Source organism: Osmerus eperlanus, chromosome 6, assembly GCF_963692335.1.
Source record: "Osmerus eperlanus chromosome 6, fOsmEpe2.1, whole genome shotgun sequence".
NCBI classification, from domain to species: domain Eukaryota; kingdom Metazoa; phylum Chordata; class Actinopteri; order Osmeriformes; family Osmeridae; genus Osmerus; species Osmerus eperlanus.
This window is the reverse complement of record NC_085023.1, coordinates 22273068-22295724: the sequence shown is the minus strand read 5'-3', so window position 1 is coordinate 22295724 and position 22657 is coordinate 22273068. Positions and strand designations below refer to the sequence as shown.

General features: G+C 48.1%; 1 protein-coding gene across 3 annotated transcripts in view; it reads right to left on the bottom strand.

Annotated features, from left to right (window-relative positions):
• zmp:0000000755 (phosphofurin acidic cluster sorting protein 2) overlaps positions 1-14272 on the bottom strand; it is a 48525-nt gene extending 34253 nt beyond the window's left edge. For 2 of the 3 annotated variants that reach the window (XM_062464428.1, XM_062464430.1), the window contains exon 1: positions 13952-14271. In XM_062464428.1, coding sequence (XP_062320412.1) covers positions 13952-14163 — 212 coding nt within the window. In that variant the 5' untranslated portion in view covers positions 14164-14271. Of the gene's footprint in view, positions 1-13951 lie in introns of all 3 variants that reach the window. The other variant, XM_062464429.1, reaches the window with a different exon arrangement.
• Positions 14273-22657: the final 8385 nt, after the last annotated feature.

The following is a 22657-nucleotide window of genomic DNA, read 5'->3' as shown; positions in this document are numbered from 1 at the left end:
CCGGATCAGTATCAATACCAGCCTGAAGAACCAGGAAGCTTTCAAAAGACGGGGTGGGGAAACCTTTCACAAGCATTCCATCCTCTAAACAAATAAAGTGTCTGAACTACAGAACCAAACAAGAGCTGTCTCAAGACCACAATCCTCCCCAGTGTTGTACTGGTCCCCTGACGCAGGTTTGAATAACCTCAAAATCAACCCTAACCTCCTGTCTCCCTGACAGACAGCAAGAGGGGGGGGGGCTGTACAAGTCATTATGAATGATGATGTCCACCAATCTCATGGTAATCACTGGGAGCTCAATCTAAACGTCCCAAACACAACCACTTATCAGGCAGCACTCAAACAGCCGTGGAGGCAAACAGGCAAACATTTGCATTCAGATAAGCGGAGGCCTGGATGAGAGATTAACTGCTGCGTTATCTCTCCTTTCCCATCACCTCTATCAAACACACTCTCTGCGAGTGACTCAACAGCATTTCAATCACGCTAAACCTAAATCAACATCCATTTACCTGAGCTGGACCATCAACGGTTGTATGCTCTTCTATTCAGCCAGACTTCCACAACCCCGTGTGTGTTTCTAGACCAGGTGTGGGTGTTTCTAAACCAGGTGTGGGTGTTTCTAGACCAGGTGTGGTTGTTTCTAAACCAGGTGTGGGTGTTTCTAAACCAGGTGTGGGTGATAGTACACCAGGTGTGGGTGTTTTTAAACCAGGTGTGGGTGTTTCTAGACCAGGTGTAGGTGTTTCTAAACCAGGTGTGGGTGATAGTAAACCAGGTGTGGGTGATAGTAAACCGGGTGTGGGTGATAGTAAACCAGGTGTGGGTGATAGTAAACCGGGTGTGGGTGATAGTAAACCGGGTGTGGGTGATAGTAAACCAGGTGTGGGTGATAGTAAACCAGGTGTGGGTGATAGTAAACCGGGTGTGGGTGATAGTAAACCAGGTGTGGGTGATAGTAAACCAGGTGTGGGTGATAGTAAACCAGGTGTGGGTGATAGTAAACCGGGTGTGGGTGATAGTAAACCGGGTGTGGGTGATAGTAAACCAGGTGTGGGTGATAGTAAACCGGGTGTGGGTGATAGTAAACCAGGTGTGGGTGATAGTAAACCAGGTGTGGGTGATAGTAAACCGGGTGTGGGTGATAGTAAACCGGGTGTGGGTGATAGTAAACCAGGTGTGGGTGATAGTAAACCAGGTGTGGGTGATAGTAAACCAGGTGTGGGTGATAGTAAACCGGGTGTGGGTGATAGTAAACCGGGTGTGGGTGATAGTAAACCAGGTGTGGGTGATAGTAAACCAGGTGTGGGTGATAGTAAACCGGGTGTGGGTGATAGTAAACCGGGTGTGGGTGATAGTAAACCAGGTGTGGGTGATAGTAAACCGGGTGTGGGTGATAGTAAACCAGGTGTGGGTGATAGTAAACCAGGTGTGGGTGATAGTAAACCGGGTGTGGGTGATAGTAAACCGGGTGTGGGTGATAGTAAACCAGGTGTGGGTGATAGTAAACCAGGTGTGGGTGATAGTAAACCGGGTGTGGGTGATAGTAAACCGGGTGTGGGTGATAGTAAACCAGGTGTGGGTGATAGTAAACTGGGTGTGGGTGATAGTAAACCAGGTGTGGGTGATAGTAAACCAGGTGTGGGTGATAGTAAACCAGGTGTTTCTAAACCAACTGCCCCCCTCCCTCCACAGATACATGTCTGGATTTGCTGCTGGAAAAAAACATCCATGTTTCTGACTGGAACCATCAGCTCCTCTCCATGATAACGGAACAGCAGCTGGTGCCCTCACAGCTTCACATGCTACACTTTAACCTGCATGATCTGAGGACAGAACTAGGATGGGGGGAGAGAGGGAGGGAGGGGACATGGCTGGAGGGGGAGGGAGGGCCTGTATGTGGAGTCTGCTAGAGGGAACAGGACAGAGAGCTCACAGAATAGGACCCAGGAATAAAAAGCCCATTGTCCCAGCCCTACTTCCAGAGCTGTCAGTGTGCTGTGGACAGCATGCTCTGCATCAGGGTGACCAGGTCCCATTCTCACAGAAAGCAGCTTAAACATCATGCTTCCTGGAACCATAGAAATCTGGGCTGTTCAACACTCGAAACAGGCCTGGAGCATCACATCCTTAACAAAGCAGAGTGATGTACTATTCCTGGGAATCACAAAGAAGCGCTTTTCTCTCTTCAGTAAAAGCAGTTCTGACAGAAAGCAGCAGCACTTTGTTACTGTGGTAAGCCATTACCTGTTCATGTCTGGCTGCATAATTGAACCCAAATAAAGAGACTACTTGTTTAAAAGCTGCTTCTCTTGAATATTTCATTCTTGTACGAGAATAGTGGGGTGGGGTGGGGTGGCACCCTTCAATCCCCAGCGGGCTAGGGTTAGGGTTAGTAGTATGTAGTCCCCAGCGGGCTAGGGGACTACATAGGGCACTACATAATAGTCTCCCAACAAAGTGCTTTTGTGCAAACAAACCAAAGAGCCATTAAACAGAGGAGCTCTTATTAGATAAGAGGGAGGAAGAGTGTTTCACATCTCCATTAGCAGGTATAAATATAGGACCTTAAGCTCTTTAAGCACAGAGGAATCCATGATGGTGAGGCATGATGGTGAGGCACGATGGTGAGGCACGGTGGTGAGGCACGGTGGTGAGGCACGATGGTGAGGCACGGTGGTGAGGCACGGTGGTGAGGCACGGTGGTGAGGCACGGTGGTGAGGCACGATGGTGAGGCACGGTGGTGAGGCACGGTGGTGAGGCACGATGGTGAGGCACGATGGAGAGTCAAATCAAATCAAATGTATTTGTATAGCCCTTTTTACACGCAAGCATGTCACAGAGGGCTTCATATATGCCCATAGAACTGCCCCTCAACCAACCTAAACCCTCAAGGAAGACAAGGAAAAACTCCCAAAAAAAACTCTCAACAGGAGAAAAAATGGAAGAAACCTTGGGAGGAGCAATTCAGTGAGGGATCCCCTCCTCCAGAGACGGTTGGTGAGAGAGAGGAGCAGAACACAGGCTAAACATAGTCATACAGTGTGGATGGGTTTTTAAAACACCAAAATCCATTATTCAACTTTATAGATGTAGGACAGGACCGGGAGACTCGCGACCAGGTCCAGCGTTGGCTGACCGACGACCAGGCAGGTGCTGACAACTCAAGAGAGGCACGATGGTGAGGCACGGTGGTGAGGCACAATGGTGAGGCACGGTGGTGAGGCACGGTGGTGAGGCACGGTGGTGAGGCACGATGGTGAGGCACGATGGTGAGGCACGATGGTGAGGCACGATGGTGAGGCATGATGCAGCCTAGCCCCCCAGTGCTGTATGAGACTTCAAGCACCTTGAAGCCTCTCCTCCAAAGACAATTCAAACACATCTGGTAACATAGACTTTCAGACTTCATCTTTACCTGGAACACTATGATACAGACAGACCTCCACCAGAAGAGTAAGACACACATCGTCTATGCGGCAGTGTGTGTGCTGGCATGCTCAAGTCTGATTTATGTTAGGATATTTCCACAAATGTCAACCTTCGGGCTATTTGGAATCCCTCCCCTTGCCTCCTGTGGTTCCAGCAGTCTCACACCCAGGGTTGTGTTCACACCTCGGGTCCCAGTGAAGCGCAGTCACTCACAGGAACCGGATCTGCCCGCGGCATCCTGCGCCTCGTATCTGCAGCGCTAAACAAGCTTTTCTGTTTGACCCTACTCACTAATGGATGAGCTCAGTAGACCTGTGTCTGGTGCTGGCAGCAGGGCCAGGGTCAGGCCTGTTTACTGCATCATTCATCGATGAGTCTGGGCTCAGCTTCCACACTCCACACCCCTCTACCAGGCCCAACATCAGGAGGCAGAAGTCTGGAGAGATGATAAAGAATGATGGATGTTGCTGGGGACAAAAATGTGAGACAAAGAGAGAGACAAAGAGAGAGACAAAGAGAGAGATCTGTCTGTTTGTCTAACCACTGGTCTTTCCACTTACAACTTCACCTCTGCATCTTTAACTTCACCCAATGAGCTGTTAATAATCTGTGTAGCAAAGAGAGAGAGACAGAGAGAGAGAGAGAGAGAGAGAGAGAGAGAGAGAGAGAGAGACAGAGAGAGAGAGAGAGAGAGAGAGAGAGAGAGAGAGAGAGAGAGAGAGAGAGAGAGAGAGACAGCGAGAGAGAGAGACAGAGAGAGAGAGAGAAAGCCTGGAGGTCAGAGGTCAGAAGAGGAAATGTAATCCAATTAAGGTGGATCACCAGTGCAACAGAACCCTCTGTGTTGTGTGGAATCTGTCATAACAAGCTCGTCACTCAGGGCAGGGGCACCCTTAAAACCATCCCACTTGTGTGCCACTCATCACAGAGATAAACATGAACTTTAAAATAATTATCTTAAAACTAGATTTACCTACATAAAGGCTTAGTATGCCAGACATAACCGATATAAAAGTACATGGGTCAATTCAAATACTACAGTCTGGACAATTACTCTAAAGCTTTTATTCAATAGAGTTGTCTTAATCTAATGGTGGGACTTCAAGTGTGAATAGTATGAATATATAAGGTCCATGGTGTAGCCTAGCTAAGCTAGCTGTGATTCTACAATTCACCACGATTCTAGATGAGCAACAGTGCAAAGCCAGAGCTGACGGAGTAATTATCAAGCCAGCTCTAACTGGCTGGTAGCTAGCTAGTAGTAGCTGGCTACTAGCTGGTAGCCGGTAGACCCGGTGCTTTGGACAACTAGCTAGTCTAACACTGTTTGTAACAGCCAGAGCCATTGAAATATATGTTTTGGTGAACTGAGCTAGCAGACATTATGTACTAGTAGCACATGCTCACCTGGACGACACCGACTGTAATCGTAGTTCAGCACTCGGGAAAAAATCGATTCACATTTGATTCGCGATTCAGTCTGCTAGCGATTCAGATCGATTCACAAATGTATGTGAATCGATTTATTTATTTATTTTTGATTTATTATTATTATTATTATTATTATTATTATAGTTAGCTACACAATCCCCCAAACGATTCACCATCTCCCACAGAAGGTGCAGAGTCCAGGTAGTAAGATTCCCCCATCGCCATTCAACCTTACGTTACGAAGTAGGGTTGGGTGTAACGAGCGTTAGGCAAATCTAAGCAAGAAAAGAAAAGAAGGCTTTAAGAAAGAAGACTAATGTGTTGTCAGAGCTAACTATGCCAGAGCAGGTCTGCTGGCAGGGCTGGAGCAGGGCAGCTCTACTTATTTGGTTTTAGCCCCGTAAGCAATGAAGACGTGGAGGGAGGCCTGGCCACAGACCCATCAATAACAGATGAAAACACAGATCAGCAAACAGCCTGGTGCTGCATCTCCCCAGATGTTGAAACACAGAGCTGGTTGTGAGGGGACAGCCCCAGAGGGGAGGAGCCTTGCCCCAGAGGGGCAAGGCTCCTCCTTGTAAACAGGAAGAACAGACACGCAGGTGTCACCTTCTCCAACCTCAAGGTGTAGTTTGACCTTTTATCGACCTTTATTAAAAGATACATAATATATAATAATAATCGTGTTGTGCTGCTCTGATTGCTTCTGCAGATGCCCCCCCCCCCCCCCCCCGGCGGAAGGCTTGGAGCATGTCTTTAATCATCTCAGTTTTATGTCTCAGTTTCATCTTTCAGTTTCATCTTTCCTAGCAGCGGTCTCTGGGTACAGACCTGTGCTCCTGCCTCAGTCCTCCCAGGACAGTCCCTGCCTCAGTGCGTCCACATGATGAATGTACTCTTGTCATGCTGGTGCTTTTACCAAAGTTTCTCAGAGTAGCGCCAAGTCCAGTGGTTTTCTTTAGTGTGCGCGGCAGTAATGTAGCATCAGTGATGTCAAACTAGGTGGAAACTGTGAAGGAATAAGGCTCATAAGACACAAATAATGACTTGCAAGCTCAGGGTTGCAGGATAAGAAAACAAGCCCAGCCCAGCCCAGGTCAGGTCTGAAGGAACAGCCCAGCCCAGGTCAGGTCTGAAGGAACAGCCCAGCCCAGCCCAGCCCAACCCAGGTCAGGTCTGAAGGAACAGCCCAGCCCAGCCCTGAAGGAACAGCCCAGGTCAGGTCAGGTCTGAAGCCCACTGGCATGATCATGGAACGCTGACAGGCAGGGATGAGGACCGAGGAGACAGAGAAACAGAGAGACAGAGAGAGAGAGACAGAGAGAGACAGAGAGGGATAGAGAGCCTAAATAGAAGCCAGGGACCATGAGCGACAGATCTCCTCTCCTTCACCAAGGGCCTCTCTGAAGAATTAGCATCCAGCTATCCAGTCAGTCTGTCAGGGTCAGACGCCCCTCACAGCCTAGACCTGGCTCTCACTGCCAGGGTCCAAACATGGAACAGCTTTCTCTCTGTCAATTGTCTACGACTGAACAGTTATCATCGTAATAACAGTTGAAAATGTGCTGTTCATTCAGAATCATTACTTGTTTTTGATCCAGTATTTATATATTTACTTGCAATGCAACCAGTGCTGATGTGAATCCTGATATCTCAGGCTACACCAACAAACAAAGTAAAATAACCTAGCATACGTGTAGTGATTTGTGTGACTGTGAGAGTACCATCAGTAGGCAGAATGCTTGATCTACATTTACATTTTACATTTAGTCATTTTAGCAGACGCTCTTATCCAGAGCGACTTACAGTAAGTACAGGGACATTCCCCCCGAAGCAAGTAGGGTGAAGTGCCTTGCCCAAGGACACAACGTCAATTGACACGGCCGGGAATCGAACTGAGAAATTGAGAAATTAGTGTTTATTCTCTTGAGTGGCCAGACTAAACTGGAATCTTAAGTAGCACAGTTTATGTCTGTGGGGTTCTGAGACGAGGCTTCGTGCATTTCTATGGTGGGTCATGTGCATTCTGGGTCATGTGCGTTCAGGCGTAGTTCTGTAGAACCATGACAGCGCAGCGAAAGCCAGAGAGGTTTTGTCCGTGAAATAAATGTCCTCTGTGTTGCTGCAGGCACAGCCTACTCAGGACAGCCTGAGGGGAGAGAGAAGGAGAGGGAGGAAGAGAGAAAGACAAGCTACAAACTGTTGTATCTTTTTCCACCAGTGTGCTTATTTTGACAGGATCCTCCTTGTGTCAGGAAAGAGTTTCCATGTTTCCATGAGGGAGGCCAAGGTATCTTCCTTCCAGACTGGAAAGTCTGGCCACCTCACCTCCACCTCGGCCCTGGCCACAGAGCTCCAGAACCAGCACCCCTCTTGCAGGGGGCGCTAGGAGAGAGGGGCTGGCAGAAGAGGGTGAGATGCCGAGGGGCAGCTGGGGGGTCGGGGGGGGTGCACAGGAGAAGAGGAGGAGAGGGAATTCACTTGGCAGCATTAGCAGCTGTCTGGTTGGGGAGGAATGTCAAAAGTTTCCCAAGGAAATAATTCCTTCTCCAGGAAGTTAGAAAGAGTGCGCCAAGAGAGCCTGGGCCCAGTACGAACGAGGAGGGGGGTGGACAGCAGCTAAGGGAACAGCTAGCTCCTAATAGGAAGTCCCACCCCAGGATATGGCCGTGTGACCAGAGAGGTGAAACCTAGCCAGGGGTCAACATGGATCAGGACCAGCATCAGGAAGGCCCAGGTCTGCCCTCCTCCCAAGTCCTCAAAGTAGAAAAACTCCTGAAAAAACAACAAGCACTCAGTCTGCAGGGCTGGGGTCAGAACACTGCGCTGGAATCTTGGAAAATACCTAGAAACAGAACCTAGTAAACATGGGGGATGAAAAGCTAAAGATCTTCCAGAGGGAAAACTCTCCACTCAAGACTGAACCCCATCCATGGAGGGAAGAAAACACTGTGTCACAGAGGAAAAGAGATATCCAACAGCTCACAAAGGCTGAGGAAAGTTGCACAGGAATAAATCATAAAAATTGACGATTCAATTTTAATGATTTAATCCTGTACGCTCTAGATTTTAGGGCTTAATAGTTTTGGTTTACGGTGGGTCTGACAGAGCTTAAGTGACTTGGCTAACATCTAGAAGAATATGACAGCAACAAAAAAAATACTGTGCACCATGCCTTGTAGTGCAGGGAGGGGTTAGGAGCCGACACGGTCAGTCTGCTGCTAGTGTTGATGGCCCTGTTCTGGCTGTTGGGTCAGTTGTCAACAGAGTTGTTGTAGTCCTGCATGTCACCCAGACAGATCTCCACGCTGCATTCCTGGAGGGCCCTGGGCTGGGCAGGGCTGGGAGGCAGGGCTGGCTGGGAGGCAGGGCTGGCTGGGAGGCAGGGCTGGGAGGCAAGGCTGGCTGGGCGGCAGGGCTGGGAGGCAGGGCTGGAGGCAGGGCTGGAGGCAGGGCTGGAGGCAGGGCTGGGAGGCAGGGCTGGGCGGCAGGGCTGGGAGGCAGGGCTGGGCGGCAGGGCTGGGAGGCAGGGCTGGAGGCAGGGCTGGGAGGCAGGGCTGGGCGGCAGGGCTGGAGGCAGGGCTGGAGGCAGGGCTGGGAGGCATGGCTGGGAGGCAGGGCTGGGCGGCAGGGCTGGGAGGCAGGACTGGCTGGGAGGCAGGGCTGGGAGGCAGGGATGGGAGGCAGGGCTGGGAGGCACGGCTGGGAGGCAGGGCTGGGAGGCAGGGCAGGGCTGGGAGGCAGGGCAGGGCTGGGCGGCAGGGCTGGGAGGCAGGGCTGGCTGGGAGGCAGGGCTGGGAGGCAGGGCTGGGAGGCAGGGCTGGGAGGCAGGGCTGGAGGCAGGGCTGGAGGCAGGGCTGTTTATCATCCCAGCGGGACGGGATTAAGCAGGGTCCAGTGAGCAGCATCAGATTACTGCCTCATCTTCTTTCTCAGTTATGAAATCAGATTACAGCTGATTGCAGGCTTAGGCAGACTGAGGCAGACTGAGGCAGGCTGAGGCAGACGGAGGCAGGCTGAGGGAGACTGAGGCAGACGGAGGCAGACTGAGGCAGACTGATGCAGACGGAGGCAGGCTGAGGCTGACTCAGGCAGGCCCAAGAGAGGAAAGCATCCTCTCTGCCCTTCTGTGGAGTAAACCCAATTACCATGGAGACGGAGCCTGTCAATGCCTCTCATCCTCTCCTTTCCTCCTCCCCTCCCCCTCTCCTCCCCTCCCCCTCTCCTCTCCTCACCCACCGCGACCTCTAACCCTACCACCCTACTGCTACACTTCTCTGACCTGGTCAAACAAACAATGCAGCCTCCTTGCGCTCGCCTCACGCCTCCACATACCTCACCCTCTTTTTACACATGCCTGGACCCCAAAGCATCGACGTGAGGTCAGAACATGCCTAATCTTTTCTTCTCTGCACGCTTGGCTTCGTAAACAGGGGGTTTCCATCAGTTTCGCCTCAAAACAGATTTGAAGCTTTTTCTGCTCTCCTTGTCTGTTGTTGATTATCCTGCAACATTCATGCTGTATTGGTCAGCTATTCCTCCAGAGAGAGAGAAAGAGAGAGAGAGAGAGAGAGAGAGAGAGAGAGAGAGAGAGAGAGAGAGGCAGGGAGGAGTAATGTCTGAACCCAACACAAGAGTCAGGTTACAGCTATGGGGAGAGAAGGTAAAGACTGTACAATGCATGAAAATATGCACACTCAAGATAAGTGATATTCAAATATTATGATATTTTAGATAAATAACTGCATTAGTGTAATCTAATACATGTAAAGCCTGTTTTGTTCTACTTAGTCAAGATGTACACTACCGTTCAAAAGTTTGGGGTCACTTAAAAATGTCCTTATTTTTCAAAGAAAAGCACTGTTTTTTTCAATGAAGATAACGTTAAATTAATCAGAAATACACTATACATTGTTAATGTGGTAAATGACTATTCTAGGTGGAAACGTCTGGTTTTTAATGAAATATCTACATAGGTGTATAGAGGCCCATTTCCAGCAACTATTACTGTATGTGTTCGAATGGTACATTGTGTTTGCTAATTGCCTTAGAAGACTAATGGATGATTAGAAGGATTAGAATTAGAATGCCAAAGGTCTGCAATGTTGTAATTGCTGCAAATGGAGCATTATTTGACGAAAGCAAAGTTTGAAGAACAAAATTTATATTTCAAATAAAAATAATTATTTCTAATAATAATAATTAACTGTACGCTACTGTACCCTATACCTTACTGTACCCTACCCTACCATACCCTATCCTATTGTACCCTATACCCTACCCTACCCTACTCTACTGTACCCTATACCTTACTGTACCCTACCCTACCATACCCTATCCTATTGTACCCTATACCCTACCCTACTGTACCCTACCCTACTGTACCCTATACTCTACCCTACTGTACCCTACCCTACTGTACCCTATACCTTACTGTACCCTACCCTACCATACCCTATCCTATTGTACCCTATACCCTACCCTACTCTACTGTACCCTATACCTTACTGTACCCTACCCTACCATACCCTATCCTATTGTACCCTATACCCTACCCTACTGTACCCTACCCTACTGTACCCTATACTCTACCCTACTGTACCCTACCCTACTGTACCCTATACCTTACTGTACCCTACCCTACCATACCCTATCCTATTGTACCCTATACCCTACCCTACTGTACCCTACCCTACTGTACCCTATACCCTACCCTACTGTACCCTACCCTACACCCTACCCTACTGTACCCTACCCTACTGTACCCTACCCTACCCTACTGTACCCTACCCTACTGTACCCTATACCCTATCCTACTGTACCCTACCCTACTGTACCCTACCCTATCCTACTGTACCCTACCCTACTGTACCCTACCCTATCCTACTGTACCCTACCCTACTGTACCCTATACCCTACCCTACTGTACCCTACCCTACTGTACCCTACCCTACTGTACCCTATACCCTACCCTACTGTACCCTACCCTACTGTACCCTATACCCTACTGTACCCTATACCCTACCCTACTGTACCCTACCCTACTGTACCCTATACCCTACCCTACTGTACCCTATACCCTACCCTACTGTACCCTACCCTACTGTACCCTATACCCTACCCTACTGTACCCTACCCTACTGTACCCTATACCCTACCCTACTGTACCCTACCCTACTGTACCCTATACCCTACTGTACCCTATACCCTACCCTACTGTACCCTACCCTACTGTACCCTATACCCTACCCTACTGTACCCTATACCCTACCCTACTGTACCCTACCCTACTGTACCCTATACCCTACCCTACTGTACCCTACCCTACTGTACCCTATACCCTACCCTACTGTACCCTACCCTACTGTACCCTATACCCTACCCTACTGTACCCTACCCTACTGTACCCTATACCCTACCCTACTGTACCCTACCCTACTGTACCCTATACCCTACCCTACTGTACCCTACCCTACTGTACCCTACCCTACTGTACCCTATACCCTACCCTACTGTACCCTACCCTACTGTACCCTATACCCTACCCTACTGTACCCTACCCTACTGTACCCTATACCCTACCCTACTGTACCCTACCCTACTGTACCCTATACCCTACCCTACTGTACCCTACCCTACTGTACCCTATACCCTACCCTACTGTACCCTATACCCTACCCTACTGTACCCTATACCCTACCCTACCCTATTTAAGCAATAAGGTACTCGAGGCAGTACATTATCGTCAATAAAGTCACGTACTTTATTGACCGGCAAATTCCGGCAAACCCTGGAACACGTACTTTATAACACATACTTTACACATACTTTATAACACGTACTTTACACGTACTTTATTGACGATAAAGACTAGAGGGAAGACTAGAGGGAAGCAGCAGGCTGGGGTGTGAGATGGGCAGTTAAACAGAAGACGTCCACTAGGCCTGCACAACCTTTTACAAAGAAGAACATCTTGAACCTGGTTCTCTGGTACTAAGCTGTGAGAAGAACAGCCTTGGTCCATGAGGAATAGAAGTCAGTGAATCATGCTTCGCAAACAACAGCTTTGTTTGAAGGAATGCCCTCCCAGAGAAGGGATCATTTTCAGCTCCACACAGCTGGGTCACCATATGCTGAGAGCGGGTGGAGGAGCTAGCTAACTAGCTAGCTAGCTAGCAGCTGCACAGCGCAGCCCAGAGGAGGACTGTCTGGGTTGGGCTTCATGCAACATTAAGTCATTCTCAACATTTGGGCCCAGTCTCAACACTCAGCTGAAAATCCTGCTGGCCCAGCAAAGCTGGAGAGTCGGCTTTCACATCAGGACAACTTTCCATATCAGCTACATTCAGTCCCAAAGCCAATAATTTCCAAACGTACCTCCTTGAAAGTGAGGTTGTAAGCAAAGCTAAACAGGCAGCTAATCTAGCGCTGCAGCAAGATTTCTATCTCAGATATTGAGCCAGTAACTGAGTTTGTCACTGCACCTGAAAGAGACACAATTGCCTTTCCTGCTAGTTAATAACTCATCAAAACACACATTTAACTCCTTCTCCTTTTCATAAACACACCCTTTCTTTCTCTCTTCAGCACTGTATTTTTTTATCATATTATTTCAGGATTTACAGAACATAGAATCAGACTACAGCTGAACTGGACCTGCATATCTGACATATCTCACATTATGACAGCATATTTTGCATTTGTGGTTTATTGAAAGGCACCCATGTACAGTGGACAAGTACATTGCCTCTCTCTCTCTCTCTCTCTCTCTCTCTCTCTCTCTCTCTCACACACACACACACACACACACACACACACACACACACACACACACACACACACACACACACACACACACACACACACACACACACACACACACAGCCACCCCCTGCCTGCTTCTCTTCCAGGACACATCTAGGTCAAAGCTGATTAATGTGCCCAGAGCTTCAGTGAGCTTTCCCAGTCAGGTGGCACCAATGACTGCTCCCCCAATTATGTTTACCAACACAGGACATCAACAAACTATCTGGCCCGCTCCCTACACACCTCCCGAGGGGGGCAGGACTTGGAGATGTGCGCTGCCTGAAATGCTACAATCCCAGTCAAGCCCCGTGTGCCATGGTGATTCCAGTACTGTCACTGAAGATGCTGCTGAAAATGGAGGGTGAAACAGAACCACTGGTGGCTACGTAGAGCAGCCGCAGACCAGACATGACTGCATGAGTCACTCAAGTTGTTCAAATACTGGAGCTCTCGCTGAGATATAAAACCAGACGGAAAGCTTTTCATACGAGACAGGTTGTCATTGCATGCCATAGCGTGTTTACCACTGGATCAGTTTAAGCAACGCGTTTTTATTTATTTATGTAAATTTGTCTTTTGAGATTTGAATCAGTGTGGCTGCAAATGTTTTGCTAAGCAATTCTGACAAGGAACTGATATATTCAACATTGTAAAGTGTGCATCATCGATGTAGCCTCCTGTAACTGTGCTTTCAACTAACAGCGTGTCGGTCTCTTACTATTTACAGCGGGTCTACGCGTTTTGTGAACCGGACACCGCCGTTTCTGGACCGGGTAGTTATGACGGAAGGTTTAACATATCAAATATCTTCGTACCCTAAAGTATACAGTACGCCAAAGGACCATATAGTTCAATGCAAAAGACCCGCCAACACGGAACCGTGAATCGTTAACGTTTGAGGTGTAATAATCAATACAATTATAAACATATTTTAAAAATTCCACGTGCCAACGTTAGACATTTGAGAGTGGAGACTTAAAACACCAGGTTATAAAATGCATTTGACATTTAAAACTCACAACATTTTAGAACATTACGAGAAATCTATCAAACAACATTCTGCTGTGTTTTCTTTTTTGAATATCAACATATTAGCTATATTTATCATAGCTACCACACAGCCGCTCCTGCTCCATGCAGCGAACAGAGGCGTACAAACCGTACGCACCCAGTGCTCAAACGCAGAGACCAATGCTAAGTGAACTATCTTATCATTCTTGTATCAGAGAAACATCTAATTAAATAACATTTCCACATTAGTGGGTTTAAGCACAATACCTTGGTACACAGCTTGGAGACGAGCGGTCTATTTCCCAAGTCGCAAAGAGGTTCATAGGAACAGGCATGGGTAGAGATCCCCCCGAACCCTGGACCAACGTCCCGGTGAGCCCTCCAGCCGGGACGGTCATCGGTGCTGGTCCGGCGCCACCACTACTTGGGTTCAGGAAGGCGGCCCGAACCCCTCCTCGCTCCACAGCCGCCGCCATCATCACCTCCTCTGCCTGGGAAGCAACTCTGACTGTGTCTGACTCGCGCGGCTGGTGCTGCCTCGAGCCCGTCCGGGAAGCCCGCTGCTCCAGTTTCTCTCACAAACTATAAGCAGCAGCGATGAACTGAGGTGCTATAGTGGTGATGCTGATAGGCGGGGCCTGACAGTTCCTACTGTAAAGACGACGTGCTGTTCCTGAACGGTAGGGGGAGCCTCTCCGGGTCGTTATGAAGACCCCAACACCACCATAGTAGCCCTTGTTTACTCTTGTTTACTGAATTACTGTCTAACTATTAAACGCCTGGACAGAAAGTATAAAATCAAAACATATTATTATGATGACGATGAACTACCCTCTAATGGCCACTGTCTGAATTACTTAAACGCCAGTTAGGTCATTTTTTCTGTAACACAGTGTGCACACTGGCACACAACAGCAACAGTCGAGCATCACTTGTAGGGTACTGCCACCTAGTGGCCATAAGATAAATGAGTCATATATCTGTAAAGTTATATTTTCAATGTGTAGCCCTGTTTACAAGCAGCAGAGATGGCAAAAGTCCACACATCCTTCACTCAAATAGAAGTACAGATACTCATGTTTAAAAAGACTCTGGTAAAAGTTGAAGTACGGACTACACCTTTTCACTCAAGTTAAAGTAAAGAAGTATGGGCTCTGACATATACTTAAGTAAAAAGTAGCCATTACTACTACCTGTTTTAATGTATTGCTGGTAACTGGACCTCACATCATGTTACTCATCACAAAAAGACACTTTCCAGGAATCTTTTTTGACACAGACAATTTAGAACATCTCCCTCATATATGGCCATGGGTGATCAGGAATGTCTCTGTTCTCAGTCATGTCAACATCGGTAACTCCTCTATCTCATCCATAACGTACCTTTTTTTCGAAACATGAAAACCTTTGGCCAAAACATTTTTCTCAACCCGTAGAAACTTTTTTTTAACGTTTTTTCAAAAATCACGACACAAACTTTTTTAGAAAATATTTAAATTATAAAAAATGTAAAAAGGCTTACAAGAAATAATATTGATCATGCCACCAAATACAGATTAAACCTAAAATTGCGAGCCTGGCTTTAAAATGTAAGAAGTAGAAAGTACAGATATTTGTGTAAAAATGTAAGGAGTGAAAGTAAAAAGTTGTAAAAAAAAAAAATAGTGAAGTAAAGTACTGATACCAGAAAAATCTACTTAAGTACAGCAATGAAGTATTTGTACTTTGTTACTTCCCATCTCTGACAAGCAGTTTCACAGAGGGCTTCACCTGCGCCCAAGAACTGCACCTAAACCAACTTAAACCCTCAAGGAAGACAAGGAAAAACTCCCAGTGAAGCTCCAGAGACGGTCTGAGACACAGAGAGGTGCAGACCAGAGGTTGAACACAGTCATGCAGCAAGAACAGAGATAAAGTAAGGTGTAAAACACAGATATTGGATGATGTTAATTTTGTCTCCTCTGGTAACCGGTCTGCTAACTCATCACAGGACAGCTGGACAAGCTGTATTTTTACATACATACATTACAACTTCCCTCCATAAAATGACAGCAAACGCACCTGCTCAAACCACCAGTAGGTGGCACCCTCGCTCCGTCAAAACAAGCTCTCTCTCTGTCTTTCTCTGTTTGTCTCTCTCTGTTTCTCTCTGTCTCTCTCTCTGTCTCTCTCTCCCTCTCTTTCTCTTTCTCTCTCCCTCTCTTTCTCTCTCTCTGTTTCTCTCTCTCTCTTTCTCTCTCTCCCTCTATTTCTCTCTCTCTCCCTTCCTCTCTCCCTCTCTCCCTCTCTCTCTCTCTCTCTCTCTCTCTCTCTCTCTCTCTCTCTCTCTCTCTCTCTCTCTCTTCTTCTCTCTCTCGCCCTCTCTTTCGCTCTCTTTCCCTCTCTCTTTTTCTGTCTGAGCATATCACATTTTATTTACCCTCTGCAGCAGACATCCAGGATGATTATTCTCAATTGTCTGTTATCTAGTATTTCAGCATTGTCACCGCCGCAGTTGTCAGTTCTCTATCTGACAGGATGCTATATGTTAAAGCTCACTACTGCATGAGGGGGTGGGGACAAGAACATAATATGAGTGATTGATCCCAATACTATGGTGATGCGCTGCCAGAGCACCCTGACAGTGTGTTAGACACTGACCAGCAGCAGATCTGAAGCCAGCAGGCTTCAGGACACCTGTTCAGCCCTGGACAGTTTGGCTCAACAGAAGCAGTGTTTCTGTTCCCACGCCAACACCTGGGAGAAGATGCCCCTCAAATCCCATCAGAGTGGAGTCAGGCCAGAGCCAAAGACCGGCCCGTGACGTCTGAACTGCTGGTTTTAATATCCAGATTTAATATCCAGGTAGGTCCTGTCAGCCAGGCCCAGAGCCAGCAGAGTGAGCCTTGTGGGAGGAGCTAGCGGAGTGAGCCTTGTGGGAGGAGCCAGCGGAGTGAGCCTTGTGGGAGGAGCCAGCGGAGTGAGCCTTGTGGGAGGAGCCAGCGGAGTGAGCCTTGTGGGAGGAGCCAGCAGAGTGAGCCTTGTGGGAGGAGCCAGCAGAGTGAGCCTTGTGGGAGGAGCCAGCAGAGTGAAGCCTTGTGGGAGGAGCCAGCAGAGTGAGCCTTGTGGGAGGAGCCAGCAGAGTGAGCCTTGTGGGAGGAGCCAGCAGAGTGAGCCTTGTGGGAGGAGCTAGCAGAGTGAAGCCTTGTGGGAGGAGCTAGCAGAGTGAAGCCTTGTGGGAAGAAGCAGAGCAGCGACAGCAGTGTTGCTCCAAGCTCATTCACTCTTGTTAGCTCAGCGGTTATTGTAACATACATTTAAGGCTGCATCATGTGTTTCATTATGCCAACATGGGCCATCAGCTATATACATTAAGAAGCATTCTGCCATCACTGTGTTTGCTGCTGTGCATCATAAATAAACAACAAAACAACATGTTTACTGTTTTTAGAGAAATCAACTGGTGCAGAAAAAATTACAACTTTGTAGATATCCATTATTTTTTTAATGGCACTAGTTGAGGGCACTTAAGAAGCAAGCTGGAATTATTTAAAGCCTTCTGTCAATTTCCTAAGAGAAGTGTTGGTAGTTGTTCTGCTGATGAGTTTAAAATACTGTGCGTGGGAGGAACCCAGCAGCCAGCAGCAGAGAAAACAGCTTCTGTTTCTGAGTGTCGCTTCTCTTTAGGCGACATCTGCCTCTGCAATTCTCCCACTTTGACTCTGCTCGGAAGTGAAGGCACGATACATGAGAGGCAGAACTTGAGAAACAGCAAACGAGAGATGAGTATGTCAGTTGGTTCCTGGTAATCTCTCCCCAAGAGTCCACAACCTGACACTACTAATGCATTAGTCATCATCTCTCTACTGAATCTGTCAGCATTCAAAGTTAGTAAACTTCTGCATGACTCAAGTCTTGTTTTTGTGATATGTGATAGGATAAATTAATTTAAAAGATCTGGTCTGCGATTTCCAAAGAGCGCTTCCGGTTCAGAACCACGGCTCACTATCCGGTCCACCCTCCAGACTCGGTGCAGAGGCACTGCTATGTATCTCACTGTTCCCCCTTTTCTCCCCAGACTTCAGTCTGAACGCTGGGCTTTCAGTAAATGATTGGTCTCTGGTGAGCAGTCAGACACAATTTAAAAGTCCTCTGTGATTGTTATCCTTTGCAGAGAGTCCAGAGAGAGAGAGGGAGAGGCGATCCATCATAGGCACACCTCGTTCTCCTTGATAAGCACCGTCTCCTCCCTGTGCTAATCACACTTCAACACATCGAGGGGTGCAGCAACTTGCTGATGTAATTAAGCTTCTGTGAACACTGCAAATTAGAGGTTTAATTAAGGTGACAGTGTCCCGTGGATCACGCACCTTCGTACAGAACAATCGATGCACAATATACTACATTTTTTAAAGAAATTACATGTAGTTCTATATTATCCGAGTCCATCTTTAATGATATTGACCGGTTTAATGACATGAAAGTAAAAGTAAGCTGGAAAAGGTAATGAATGAAAGACCTCCGTGTCACACAGACAGATAATGGTCTCTGAGGGCTATTTCTGGAGAGATCCTCAGAGCTCTTATCATGGAGCATCGACTCAAACAAAGACTATGGTGAACCTGAAAGCCTGCATGGGTTATCTGATGTGAAAGCCTGGGTTATCTGATGTGAAAGCCTGGGTTATCTGATGTGAAAGCCTGGGTTATCTGATGTGAAAGCCTGGGTTATCTGGTGTGGGAGACAGCAGGCTGGATTCACATCAATCACACGACAGACAGCAGGGATCTGGGACCTTGTGGGATTTTAGGTGGACACACACAGACATCATTACATTTTACATTTACATTTAGTCATTTAGCAGACGCTCTTATCCAGAGCGACTTACAGTAAGTACAGGGACATTCTCCCCGAGGCAAGTAGGGTGAAGTGCCTTGCCCAAGGACACAACGTAATTTTTCACGGCCGGGAATTGAACCAACAACCTTCTGATTAATAGCCCGACTCCCTAACCGCTCAGCCATCTGACTCCCACATCAGGAACACAAGTCAAGAGATGTTGGACGTGATTAACCCCAGGGTGTGGCCCTGGGCATGGCTGGCATGTAGGACTGAGCCTTGGTGATGGTAAATCTATAAGAGGCAGTAGTGGAAAAATGGAGGAGGGGGGAGGAGGGGAGGAGGAGGGGGGAAGGGGGGGGGGGAGGAGGGAGGAGGGGGGAGGAGGGGGATTGAACACAAATTCAAAATAATACCACAACAAGCACTAACCATGTGCCAGCTCAAAATCTCATCTTAATCTTGCAGTATGTGAAATCTGCATAGAGAGCGAAATCTGCATTCTCATTCAGGGTGTTTTCATTCTGTGGCAGCTCCATTGATCTGAAGAGAATGTACCAGCAGGTCCCCTGACTCTCAGCGCCCGTTGTGTTTTCTAGCAGACAATGACTGGCAGGAATAGGTGAGACAGCCAAAGATGTTGAATGAATCGCCTGTGGAGGTGAGCATGGGAGAAGAAGAGCAACATGCCAGCAAAACAAAAGGCCGACATGAAGCCTGTCTCCTGTGAGAAGCTCTCTTGTCTCTGAGCAGCGCAGGCAGGCAGAGGAGGGCAACGCCAAGCAGGCGCACAATAGACCTCCTTCTGGACAGCAGCCCGGACATTGGGAGAGGATTCTCCTTCCATTAGGAACCACATTAAAGTAAACGCAGGACCCACACCTGGCTTGTCTCTCTTCTTGTCTCTTTATCTCTTGAGCATTCAGATCAAACCCTTTGTTAAAAGGAGTCGATTTTACATTTAGATTTCCCAGAGAGCAGGGGACTGTCCCAGCTGCTCTCTGAACAAGCTGCTTCAGTTTCTGATGAGTTCTCATCAGGTTGGTGAGCTGTTGTGCCACACAGGAGTGAACAGACCTACTGGGACCTGTTTTCTTAACCCACATACTCATGAACCCTGGGGGCATATTCATCCACCATCTACACACAAACCCAGTTCCATTCAATCCTTCAAAAAAAATCCTTCTTTTGACTTTGTTTCTACCCTATCCCCCCCTCCATTCCCTCAGATGACACCAGGGTTGGTCATACACGCCTCCATGCCCATTTCATCAAGCTCTCTCTTCCCCAACACCAGACACAGCAGGAGACCTCTCAAGGCTGGTCCTTCATTCAGCCTGGGGCTAGTCCAGCCCTCAGACTCAAACAGCCAGATAATCCTGTTCTAAAGGTATAAGCTTGTTTTAATATTCTTCCCATAATATTCTATGAATATATACATGCAAAACAATTATTATTCATATGCTATATTTTATTTAAATGCATCCACTTAGGCAAAAGGCATATTGAACCAGCTTACTTCACAGCAGGGAGGACATTGTGTTACCCATGTCAAACATCAAAGAGCAGGCAGAGAGTTGGTCCTCCTGCCTCTACTCATGACAGACTGGAGCTGACCAGCCCTGGAGGCAGCATGAAGTCTGCCTCTCCCTCAGCTGCTGGGCCACAAGCTTCAAGCACCAAGAACCAGGACACAGTACCAGACACACACTCTCACACACACACACACACACACACACACACACACGACTTACAGTAAGTACAGGGACATTCTCCCCCGAGGCAAGTAGGGTGAAGTGCCTTGCCCAAGGACACAACGATAGTTGGCACGGCCAGGAAACGATAGCAACCTTCGGATTACTAGCCCGCTTCCCTCACCGCTCAGCCACCTGACTCCCACCTGACACACACACACACACACACACACCACCAGCGAGGACATGTGACAGGAGCAGCTGACATGTGTCACCTTTTCCAGCAGCAACTCACCCAGATCACTGAGACATCTGATCTGACTGACGCAGGGGAGGAGCAGCGGAGGAGCAGGGGAGAAGCAGCGGAGGAGCAGCGGAGGAGCAGCGGAGGAGCAGCGGAGGAGCAGGGGAGGAGCAGCGGAGGAGCAGCGGAGGAGCAGCGGAGGAGCAGGGGAGGAGCAGGGGAGGAGCAGGGAGGAGCAGCGGAGGAGCAGGGGAGGAGCAGGGGAGGAGCATGGGAGGAGCAGGGGAGGAGCAGCGGAGGAGCAGGAGAGGAGCAGCGGAGGAGCAGGGGAGGAGCAGCGGAGGAGCAGGGGAGGAGCAGCGGAGGAGCAGGGGAGGAGCAGGAGGGGAGCATCGCTGCCATGGGAGAACTTTATCAAAGTTCAGCTGTTCCTCTGTGTATTAGATTAAATGAATAGAGGGTTCAGCGCGTGTATGTGAAAAATGGGCGTGATTGAAATGACAGATTTATAAGACTACTTCAGGCTAAATAAATAGTGTTTTCTCTCTGCTTCATTATGTTGCCTGGAGCAAAACCTACGTCCCATTTCTGTGAAGGCACACACACACATACAGACACACACAGACACACACACACAAGTGAAACACACAAGTGAAGGCATGTGGCAGCCTCTCAGGTAATGAGCCTGTGTGTGTGCTTGTTCTGCAGTGTGGGTGGAGACATGGCAGGTTGTTGCTATGTCACTTACGGTTTGATTAACAATCTTGGTTTACTTTTCTCACATACTCTGCAAATGGTGGGCTTGTTTGTCTACCACTAATTTATCATGCAAAAACCGATGACAGGCTCATTGAAATCCTCCCATTAGTGGGCTCATTAAAACATCGCAAACAAACTGTAGAGCTATCATAAGATAAATAAAATAGCCGCACTATGGCTCTCCAAAAATAACTTTGTTTACAAGGAATTTGGATGTCAGGAAACGAGAATTTTCACCGACTCGAGCTAATTAACAAGGTTAACTTGGAGAAATTAGATCTGCATAGTTGTTCAACGTAAGAATAACTCAATCTGACATTCAATTTTTGCACGGAAGATGCTTTTAATATTACAAGAGGATACATCACCCCCCCCCCCATGTAGATGTGAGGCCCAGAGGAGCATTAGTACCCATCGTACCCCGCTCCTCAAACACCACAGGGAGGATCAGACTTCAGGTTCCACCAACCTCCACTACTGCTTGGCAGCTATGCAGGTGCAAGGCTGGGCAGGCTTTAGAAAACAGTCCAGAGGAGAGAGGTGTCCTGGCTGGGACAGAGGAACAGTCCAGAGGAGAGAGGTGTCCTGGCTGGGACAGAGGAACAGTCCAGAGGAGAGAGGTGTCCTGGCTGGGACAGAGGAACAGTCCAGAGGAGAGAGGTGTCCTGGCTGGGACAGAGGAACAGTCCAGAGGAGAGAGGTGACCCTTGGCTGGGACAGAGGCCCACCTGAGCAGAGACACCAGACTACTGTACTACGGTACTGCACGTGAGCAGATACACCAGACTACTTTACTACAGTACTGCACGTGAGCAGACACCAGACTACTGTACTACGGTACTGCACGTGAGCAGACACCAGACTACTGTACTACGGTACTGCACGTGAGCAGAGACACCAGACTACTGTACTACGGTACTGCACGTGAGCAGACACCAGACTACTGTACTACGGTACTGCACGTGAGCAGAGACACCAGACTACTGTACAACGGTATTGCACGTGAGCTCACTCCATGATCCAACAGGTGGGGAAGGGTTTGACTTGAGTGACGGAAACTATTAAGAAGCAATGATTGGTATCCTGACGGGTTCTTCCTCCAGCCTCTTCAAGGGAACAGGGGTAGGAGGAACCACACGGGGCCTTCCTCTCTCTAACCCTCCTGCGTCGGTTCTTCTGTCCTCTGCACCTGAGGAGGCAAGGACTTATGGAAGCAATGCTGCTCACAGTTTTTTTAAATCATAGACATGCTGTGCGCATCATATTCTTTAATGTTTCATTTTAAGATGTTATGGACTGTTGAAACAGTGCTTGTGAAGGTGTATTTGTCCATAGACAAAATGATGTATTGTGGATGTTTGTTCAAAGCAAATTCTAGAAAAATCCAATCACCTACAGAGCTCTGGTGATTTCTGTCTCAGTCAATACTGAATGGATTCTGTTTATCTGAGTTTTTCC